Consider the following 10,214-nt stretch of genomic DNA (forward strand, 5'->3'; position numbering starts at 1 on the left):
CAGGTATTTGAGTCCCACTCACCCTCAGAGGTCCGCCTCAGGCTGTACGAGAGGCGACAAAAGCCGGGGGAAACACTAAGGGCATATGCAGTAGCCTTGCAGAATGCCCTGGAGGCAGTCCAGAAACTGGACAATATCACCCCTGACCAGGGTAACAAACTATTGATGGATAGATTCATAGAAGGGGTCCAAAATAAATGGGACAAGGCGCAATTAAAGATGTTAGCTGTACAGAACCCCAATATGTCTTTTTCTGCCTTTAAGCGCCTAGCCCTTCAAGTTATAGAGCAGGGAGCAAGCCCTGAGGAGCATCCTGACCCTAAAACGGAACCCATGGGTGCAGCGGCGTGCCCTGCACCACTGTTACCACCAGCCCCCGCACCCGTGGCTGTCACCCCAGCCTCCACTACAATTACTGAGATTCAAGAGGTTAGACAAGATATTGCCCAGCTTACCCAAGTGGTAAAGGAGTTGGCTAATCACACCACTCGGGTACTTAGAGAGCCTCCAGAGACTAAGAGACCTACTCCTGCCCCTCCTCCCCGTTATAGCGGGCCTCGCTCGGGACCATCTAGTAGGCCTTACTGTGATTTCTGTGACAAACCCGGTCATTGGAAGATGCAATGCTGGGCTTTAAACGGGCGTCCCCTGAGGTCGAGGACCGGCCCTCAGGAAAACAAATCACAGGTCCAGCAGAAGAGCCAATATACTCAGGACAGTCCTTATACATTGCATCCTGCCCCTATGTAAATGTTACCATAGATGGTGTCCAACTGCAGGCCCTGATTGATACAGGCTCGCAGGTGTCTACCATCTCTAAGGGCCTATTCTATAGGTACTGGAATGTCGATTCATTGTGTGAACCAGATGATATGGATTTTAGTGTCCTGGCAGGGGACGGGAAACCAATTCCCAGACATGGGTACTGGGAGCCCACTATTCAGCTGAGAGGTCACACACTTAGAGGTCAAGGTATAATTGTCACTAATGTCACAGTACCAGGGGCCACAGAGTTTATATTGGGGATGAATATAATGAGACATTGCTTCAGTGATATTTTGGATGCCTTGCATGCCTCTCTCCCCCACATGTCTTCCTCAGGTCAGAGGACTGCGCAACACCATCTCAAAATTCTGAAAGCAGAACAGAAGTTCGCGAACCGGAGAGGAGAAATCGGTAAAGTTCGGATCCAAGACATGAGGCCCGTGACCCTGCAGCCGAACACAGAGACAATTTTGTGGTGTCAGGCGCGCCCTGGTGTAAGGAATCAGGACTATCAGGCCTTACTGGAGCCCATACAATCTGAAGATTTTCCTTTGGTCCGAGCTGCAAGGAGCCTAGTGACGGTGGTGAATGGACGTGTCCCAGTCCGCCTAGTTAATTTGTCCGGCGTAGCCACCACCCTACCAAAGTACACTCCAGTGGCCCAACTTGTTTTCTTGGACTCCAGTGACATACTCTCTTCACGGAAGGCGGCCCAACAGCTGAGTGCCCAAACCGTGTCAGGGGCTACCGAAAATTCTCCAGAACCTTGGTGGCGCCAACTGCAAATAGGAGGATCTCTCACCCCACCAGAACAAGTCGAAGGGGTCATCGAGGTGGTGAAGGAGTGCCAGAGTGCCTTCAGCAAACACCCAACCGATTTTGGAAAAACCTCCATGATTAAGCATCGAATCCTGACCGGCGATAAACCCCCCATCAAGGAAAGGCATCGGCCTGTGGCACCAGGCATGTACCAAACCGTCAAGAAACTGTTAACCGACATGAAGGAGGCAGATGTAATACAAGAGAGCCAGAGTCCCTGGGCAGCACCCATGGTGTTAGTTAAGAAGAAGGATGGGACCATCCGTTTCTGTGTTGATTACAGGAAGTTGAACGACATCACCCATAAGGACGCATACCCTCTCCCCCGGATTGAGGAGTCACTCACCGCGTTGGGTTCTGCGGCCTACTTCTCTACATTGGATCTGACCAGCGGATACTGGCAGGTGCCCATGGCCGTCGAAGACAGGGAGAAAACAGCCTTTGTCACCCCCATGGGTCTTTTCGAATTTAAAAGTATGCCCTTTGGGCTGTGCAATGCCCCAGCTACCTTTCAACGGCTGATGGAGAGATGTCTGGGACACCTTAACTTCCAGAGTGTCCTACTCTACCTGGATGACGTGATTGTGTATTCCAAATCCTATCAGGAACATTTGACTCACCTGTCTGACGTCTTCCAAGTACTGATCCAGCATGGTCTGAAAGTCAAACCCTCCAAGTGCCACCTACTCAAGCCACAAGTACATTACCTGGGCCACGTCGTCAGTGCCGAAGGGGTCCAACCTGATCCAGCTAAAGTCGAAGTTGTCAAGAATTGGCCTATCCCACGCACCGTTAAGGATATTCGGAGCTTCTTAGGATTTGCAGGATATTACCGCCGCTTTATTCCTCATTTTGCACAAATTGCCGAGCCATTGACCTCTCTCCTGCGAGGCACGGCGAAGGGGAACTATAATGGCAAGCTGCCTGTGGAATGGGCCAAAGAGCAAGAGGTGGCCTTCCAGGCTCTAAAACATCTATTGACAGAGCCTCCCATCCTGGCCTATCCGGATTATACTCAGCCTTTCCGACTGTATACAGATGCCAGCTTTGAAGGACTCGGGGCAGTGTTGTCCCAGATGCAGGGAAAACAAGAGAGGGTGATAGCTTACGCCAGCCGGAATCTGCGAGGGGCTGAGAAGAATGATTCTAACTACAGTTCCTTCAAGTTAGAGCTCCTAGCCCTCGTGTGGGCAGTCACCGAAAAATTTAAGGACTATTTGTCAGCCACCTCATTCACGGTCTACACCGATAACAACCCCCTGGCTCACCTGAACACCGCTAAACTAGGTGCCCTTGAGCAAAGATGGGCCTCCAGACTGGCCAACTATGACTTCTCTATCAAGTACCGAAGTGGCAAGTCTAATATTAACGCAGATGTGCTATCACGCATGGCTCCTGGCGAAGATCCCCCAGTGGAGGACAAGTGGGAAGATGTGGAGATGCCTCCCTTCTATCAAAGATTCGTGAATCAGGATGTGGTCGTCACCCGCGAGGGGAGTGAATCTGGGTCTAAAGCAATCCAGGAAGACCTGTATACCTGGAGGACCCTACAGGAAGAGAGTCAGACTATGGGAGATCTGCAGGAGTATTTATTGACCAGGAGGGTACCTCCCCGGTTGCGACGGGGCCAGAACGACTACGAATTGAAGCGATTGTGGCGTCAGAGGAAAAGACTATTTGTGCACAAAGGAATGGTGTACAGGAACTTCTTGGACCCAGTGTCGGGTGAAAGGCTACACCAAATTCTGATCCCTCGGAGAGATGCCGCCATGGTATTGAATGCCTACCACGACCAGTCAGGACACTTTGGGGTCCATAAAACAGAAGCCACCATCCGACGCCGGTTCTACTGGATTGGAATGAGGAGCGACGTTGAAAAGTGGTGCAGTGAGTGTGCAGTCTGCAATATCACCAAGAATGGTCGCAAGAATGCGCGAGCACCCCTCCATTCCATTCAGAGCGAGAGGCCCAACCAATTGGTCGCCTTGGATCATGTCAAGCTGTCACCTACCCGGTCCGGGTATTCATATGCTCTCACCATGGTGGATCACTATTCCAAGTGGGTAGTGGTTGTGCCAGTCAAAGACTTAACAGCCAAGACGACAGCCCAGAAGTTCTACACCCATTGGGTACAGATACTTGGATGTCCTGAAACTGTCTTGTCCGACCGAGGTCCGGCCTTTGAGGCCCAACTGTTTCAAGAATTGTGCCAGTTCCATGCTTGTAAGAAACTCAGGACCACTGCCTATCATCCGCAAGGGAATGGACTCTGTGAGAGGATCAACCAGGTGTTTATCCACATGCTGAGAGCGGCTTCTGTATCCCGACCTGAAGAGTGGCCTCAACTAATGCCTGAATTGTTGGAAATCTACAACAATACCATCCACTGTTCCACTGGTTATACTCCATTTTACCTCATGATGGGCCGACACGGTCAACTGCCTAAAGACAGGGTCTTTGGACTTCAAGCACCTTTCAACCACTCCCCCCAAGCCTCTTCGGAGTGGGTCTCGGAACATCAGAAAAGGATTCAGGAAGCGAGAGAGATAGTCAACAAAAAGATGGGCGAGGCACACTATAGGCAGCAACAGGACTACAACCGCCATGCCTCTGCCCAGCCGTTGCAAGTTGGTGATAAAGTCTGGCTGAAGAAGCATCCTAGAACCCATAAGTTGGACTCCCTTTGGGAAACTGAACCATACACAGTGATTTCCATCCCTTACCCGGACTCTGATGTCTACTCAGTTCAAAAAGCCGGATATGAACCACAAGTTGTCCACCGAAACCGGATCAAGCTGTGTCACAAAGGGAACCTGCCTGTGTTGGTGCCTCTTTCTGCACCACCAAGTCTTCCACCTCCAGTTCAGCCAGCACAAGTGCGGCCCACCAAGCCAGTTGAGCCTGAGAGGCCACTCCTGATGTTCGAAGATGATCCTCTCTTCCCTTCTGATCAAAACGTCTTCTTTGGTTATGTGCCAATCAGTTCCATTCCATCAACCTCAGTCTTGGCACCAGAAGCTCCAGAGTTTACTCCAGCCATCCGCTCACCTGCTGCAGTCCCATCAGAACCTTCTAATGTGGGAGAAAGCTCCATAAGTCAAGAGCCATCACTGGCCCCCATTGTCCAAGATGAAGGTGCAGCTGTCAGTCCAGAAGAAGCAAGTGTTCAAGGAGAAAACAGTGCTCCAGAAAACTCAGAAATGGTGTTGCGTAGATCCGCCAGACCTAATTTCGGATATCCCCCAGCAAGATATAGGGATTAATCCATTAATTATACCTACAATATATGTAGATAGACTACATACACCTCAGTTAGTATACATCTCAAGTATACATTATTACTAACTAATATGTCACTAGTTACCTACTTACCTTATTTAGTGTATAGGAACATACCTGGCCAGTAAGTCTCCTATCCCTCACTTAAGCACTACAAAAAGAAAAGGGTATCCTCTAAGAAATGTCTAATTGTGTACTTCAGGCATAGAATAAAAATGTCTAGCAAATATTAAAGTGTGTTCTGGGGAGAAGAGCTAATAGCCTAAGGGCCCCAGTAGCCAAGGCATTGGGTAGAAAGCCTCCGGCAGCCCAATCCAAAACCTGCTCAGTCTTAAAAGTGTGATCTAACAATAATATACTGTTCAAAACTGAGTGATAACGTTTAACAGATATGTATTCTGTCTGGGACCCAGATAACCACTTACCCTGCACAAAATAATGATCTCACTTTATCTAATAAGCCTGCAAGGGACATTTATGTGTATAATGCCTCGGGACTTATCATATGATCCTGTTCTTATATGTTTATTTTTCCCAAAGAACCTGGAACGGACATTGGTGTACAAATGCCTCAGGACTTCTAGTGGCCCCAAGGTCACCTCATTCCTCAATCCGTCAGTGCCTTAATCGTCGAGGACGACTTCTGTTTAGTGGTGGGGTTTGTGGTGTCCCAGTACAGGTATTTGTTGTAGTCCCTGTCAGATTGAGGCCCTCGACTTGTGGGATCTCCCCTGCAGGGACTCAGCTAGTTATGATGTGATTTATATACTGTTATGGTTGATAATACGTTTATTAGGTGTGTATAGCTTTAAGAGGTTTAGTCAACCATCTCATGTTCAGTCAGTGTATTAGAGTCAGGAGGACTGAATGCTAGACAATACTTATTGTGTTGTGTTATACTACAGGTCAGTCTCTATGATCCACAGCTCTCAACCAATAGGCTTCAGTCTAAACAGGCCCTTATAAGGGATTGTACTTCCTGTTTAAGCCAGTCTAATGCTTCCCTCAGTTCCTGGCAGAGCAGAGCAACACACAGTCAGAAAAGCAGTGCAGGCCTGAAGCCTCCAGGATAAAATACAGCAAAGAGTGGAGTATCCCTAAACATTACAGAACCAGTACTTCAGCTCATTTATCGGATCAATCCGTTATTCCGGCGAAAAGCCTCAAGTCTACAGACACTTCAGTAAGTGTATCTATTTTTTAGCCTAGTTAAGCATAGGCCCTGAATTACTATCCGGCTTTTGCAGCCGAGTATATACAGTATATGATCAACTAAGCTCAAGCATTATCAGCTGTGTGATCCAGAGACTGCCTGCAGAACATTTTGACACTCTGTTTAAAGCTGTGAAGATTTTGACACCTGCCTTCATGCCAGTAAAGCCTTTGTTGTTTTAACCCCCTGTTGTGGACTGTGTTATTACCATCCTAACTAGCAGGGATACGGAGGCCCCCGGAGCTGTAGTTTCCCGGGGTATACCAAGACTACAGTGGCGTCACGTGACAGAGAGGGTTAATACCATCTGGCCCTCACTAAGGGTTAATACCACCTGACCCTGGGCTCCTAGCCCCAAGAACCAAGTAGCTAACCATCAAGCGCATGTGTGTGGCCGTGGGACTCACCCTCCCCGGTCACCACACTGTCACTCCTGGATGGCTACCATTACTACTATAGCGCCTGTCTACTTTCAGAGCTGGTGCTGCTGTAAATTTAGAGGGTGTGCAGAGAGTTAATTGGCTCTGATCGTATTTATTTGGTTAAATTTAGGGCCTCTGTTCCAGCTTTGGCTGTACTGTCTGTGTTTCACTGTCGTTGTCTGGGGAGTTGGTCCCACCCCAGACCAACAGGTGACAGCAGTGGGGTCAAGGTAGTTGGATATCTCTCCTCGGCAGCCAATCAGGAGGGTTGATTGCCTCGCTGTTGATCGCCTCGCTGTGCATGCTGGGGAGGGGTATTTAAAGGGCAGACGCCATTGGTTCGGGGTTCGTCTTTGCCGCCCTCTACCTGGGCAGTTGTCCCACCACCCCTGTGTGTGTGGCCGGGGTGTGAATTCAGTTGTTCCTGGCTCCGGGACCACGTTGGTCCGGAGCAAATAATCTACCGTGTAGACCCAATGGGTAGACTGGGTCTGCTGTCTGCAGAGTGGTCCTGTGCTGTCCGTCCCGAGGGAGGAAGACAACCGATGAAGAACCTGTCTGGGAGAATACCGAGCACGAGGCTGGTATCTCAAGAGAGGCCTATTTGCTTCATTGAAGGACACATCGTTTATGAGAGGCTGGATGATGGCCGCCTATCAGTTTCTGACATAACTACAGTTGTTTGAAGGAGATCAGGGTGCTGAATCCAGTTTGAGAAGGATTTTGGACCGAGAATATCTCCACCTGGGAGGGTCTGTGACAGAGACTTTGCTTAAAGTTTCCGAGTGACACTCTGGTTGCTAGGCTGGCGAGTGAGGCCTATCCAGATGCACTATACCCACTCTGGCTAGAGTGGCGACGAAAGTTGTTGTTCGAAGCAGGACTGTTTCCAAAACCAGTTACACCTGAATCTGCTGTCTTCCATTTCTTCTATCCTTTCACCTTCAACTAATTTTATCGTTTTTGCCCCATTGGGTAATAAAGCACAGAAAAATACATTGTGGACAGTTCTCATCCATGTACCCTAGACAGTGGAGAATTAGAGGTAACGTGCCACCTGAATCAAGCCAGCAGAACCTCCGGGGGTAGTGCTACACTACTATTCGCCTGTGAGCATTGCCGCTTTTGCCTTACTTAAACTGACAGAAACAATACAACTAGTAGTATTATTTATTTTATTATAGTACTGAAATGTTGATCTTTCTGTCTATAGCAGTCAAACAACACATATTACTTACTACTTGGCCTTTGTTAACCACTACCCGACGGCCGTACGACTTTATACAGCCGCGGGGTGGTTCTCAATCTCTAACAGGCCGTAAAAACAGGGCCTGTGCGCGCATCCAGCGGCGTGGGCGGGCACGCGTCCAACGGCGGCGCGCGTGCTCGCCGCATCGCTGAGATGCCAATGCGAGTGCCTGGCGGCCGTGATGTCAAATGTGTCAAAAGTGTCCGATAACGTCGCAATCACGAAATCGCCGCCATTAGTAGTAAAAAAAAATAATAAAAAATAATAATAATTCTGTCCCCTATTTTGTAAGCGCAATAACTTTTGTGCAAACCAGACGCTTCTTGCGATTTTTTTTATTTTTTTTTCCCCAAAAATATGTAGAAGAATACTTATCGCCTAGACTGAGGAAAAAAATGTTTTTTTTTAAAAATTGGGCTATTTATTATAGCAACAAGTAAAAAATATAGTTTTTTTTTCAAAATTGTCGCTCTATTTTTGTTTATAGTGCAAAAAATAAAAACCGCAGAGGCGATCAAATACCACCAAAAGAAAGCTCTATTTGTGGGGAAAAAAGGAAGTCAATTTTGTTTTGGAGCCATGTCGCACGACCGCGCAATTGTCAGTTAAAGTGACGCAGTGCCACAAGCTGAAATTTCACCTGGTCAGGAAGGGGTAAATGTGCCCAGTAAGGAAGTGGTTAAACAACAAGCCAGCATGCTTGCCATGTAATACTAGTATTTAAAATGTCTGTCTGTCTGCACTGCAGTACATCTGACTTGTAGCAACAAGATTTTATATACTGTAATTGAACTGATTAAATATGATTTGAAATGGAATGGAATGGATTGCAATTGCATGCTATTTATTTTTTGAGCTATTCTGTAGTATAATTTAAAATTCATGCGCTTGTTGTCATTGAATTTGTCACTTTGTTAGCGTAGTATAGTTTTACTACACTGATATGATAGCAAGCACATACATTTTTTAAACATGACATTATACATTATATTTATTGCGTACTGTCATGTTTAAATATTAAATGTGCTTGCTGTCATGTCAGTGTAGTATAACTGTATGACGTATAATACTACACTGACAAAGTGACATATACAAGCGCATGAAGTATACTACAGAATAGCTCAAAAAAATAAAATAACATGCAATTGCAATTTGCAAGCAATCCATTCCATTTCAAATCACATTTAATCAGTTCACTTATCTTTTTAGAGCAAGTCAGATGTACTTCAGTGCAGACATAACTACCTTGCATGGCAAGAGATGCACCATAAAAAAAAAAAAAAAAAAGATTGGTTAGTTTTTTATTGGAGGACAGTGAACCTAAAAGCATACCATGTATGGTGCACATGCTGCAATTGGCTGTGAATGAAGGATTGCTGAGTCAGCGCACCATATCTGATGTTGTATCAAAAGGAAGAAAAATTGTGGGTCACTTTAAGCATTCTCCGCTTGCTCATTCCAGATTACAAGCTTTGCAGATGCAGTTTGCAATGGCACCGAAACGACTGCAGCAAGATGTAGCCACTTGTAGCGGAGTACAATATTAAAATCCACGATCTCCGCTGGTAACCAGGGTAAATCCACAGTCAGCGCTGAAAAGCAAGGCAATGTCCCAAATCCCCCCCAGTAACCGGACGAAACAGCTCTGGGAGTCAACTGACTTTTTAATTAACAGGCTTCCATATTTATATAATTCCCCATGCAAGGGGTTTCCAAACAGCCAAACAGATTTAGCAGGGGTAATACAGTGAGGACCACATGGGGAACTTAACATTTTGGATAATTCTCCCATCAGGCATTGCTGCACGAGGGAAAAGTCGGTTGATAGCTGGGGTCTGGGGTTATGTGTTGTGAGAGTTCGGTTTAAAACTGCCGAACACCGATTGGGCAACATAAAACAAAGTACTTGAATGCTAGTGGCTAGCATACGAATTACTATGCCCACATAAGACCCAGCAGAATACATAGCATATAATACAGACAACCCTTTGACATGTAAAGTCCAGCGTTCCAGAAGTGGCTAGGTTTGCCACAATCCTCCCCCAGAACCAAGCTGGCATACACAGTCTGATCCCAACGGATCGGCTTGGGGATGTCCGGGGAAGTACTCACAGATCAATTTTCAAGTTCAGTTTGTCTAGATAACCCGTCGGCGTTACCGTTTTGCTTCCCTGGTCGGTAGTGGATTGTAAAGTCAAACGGCTGCAGCGCCAAACTCCAGCGCAGCAGCCGGGCATTGTCTCCCGCCACACGATTTAGCCACACCAACGGGTTGTGATCTGTGAGTAGCGAAAAAGGTTGTCCATACAAATACGGCTGCAACTTTTTGAGGGCCCACACCATGGCCAGGCATTCCTTCTCAATGGCTTACTTCTCGTGGCAATAACTTTCGGCTCAGGTTAGATACGGGGTGTTCTCCGCCATCGGCTCCCACTTGGCTCAGCACTGCTCCCAATCCAAACATTGA

The 10,214-nt window shown here is 47.2% G+C and overlaps 1 protein-coding gene across 1 annotated transcript; it reads left to right on the forward strand.

Moving 5' to 3' along the window:
- Positions 1-3,477: 3,477 nt before the first annotated feature.
- On the forward strand, positions 3,478-5,023 carry LOC120916897 (uncharacterized protein K02A2.6-like). Its single transcript, XM_040327845.1, has one exon. The coding sequence runs from the start codon at positions 3,624-3,626 to the stop codon at positions 4,845-4,847; it is 1,224 nt and encodes a 407-aa protein (XP_040183779.1). The 5' UTR covers positions 3,478-3,623; the 3' UTR covers positions 4,848-5,023.
- The last annotated feature ends 5,191 nt before the right edge of the window (positions 5,024-10,214 follow it).

This window comes from Rana temporaria, chromosome 11 (assembly GCF_905171775.1).
Source record: "Rana temporaria chromosome 11, aRanTem1.1, whole genome shotgun sequence".
In the NCBI taxonomy this organism is placed as follows: Eukaryota; Metazoa; Chordata; class Amphibia; order Anura; family Ranidae; genus Rana; species Rana temporaria.

Coding starts and splice junctions, on each gene's coding strand:
- LOC120916897 (XM_040327845.1), top strand. CDS start 3,624: ATGGTGGATCACTATTCCAAGTGGGTAGTGGTTGTGCCAGTCAAAGAC.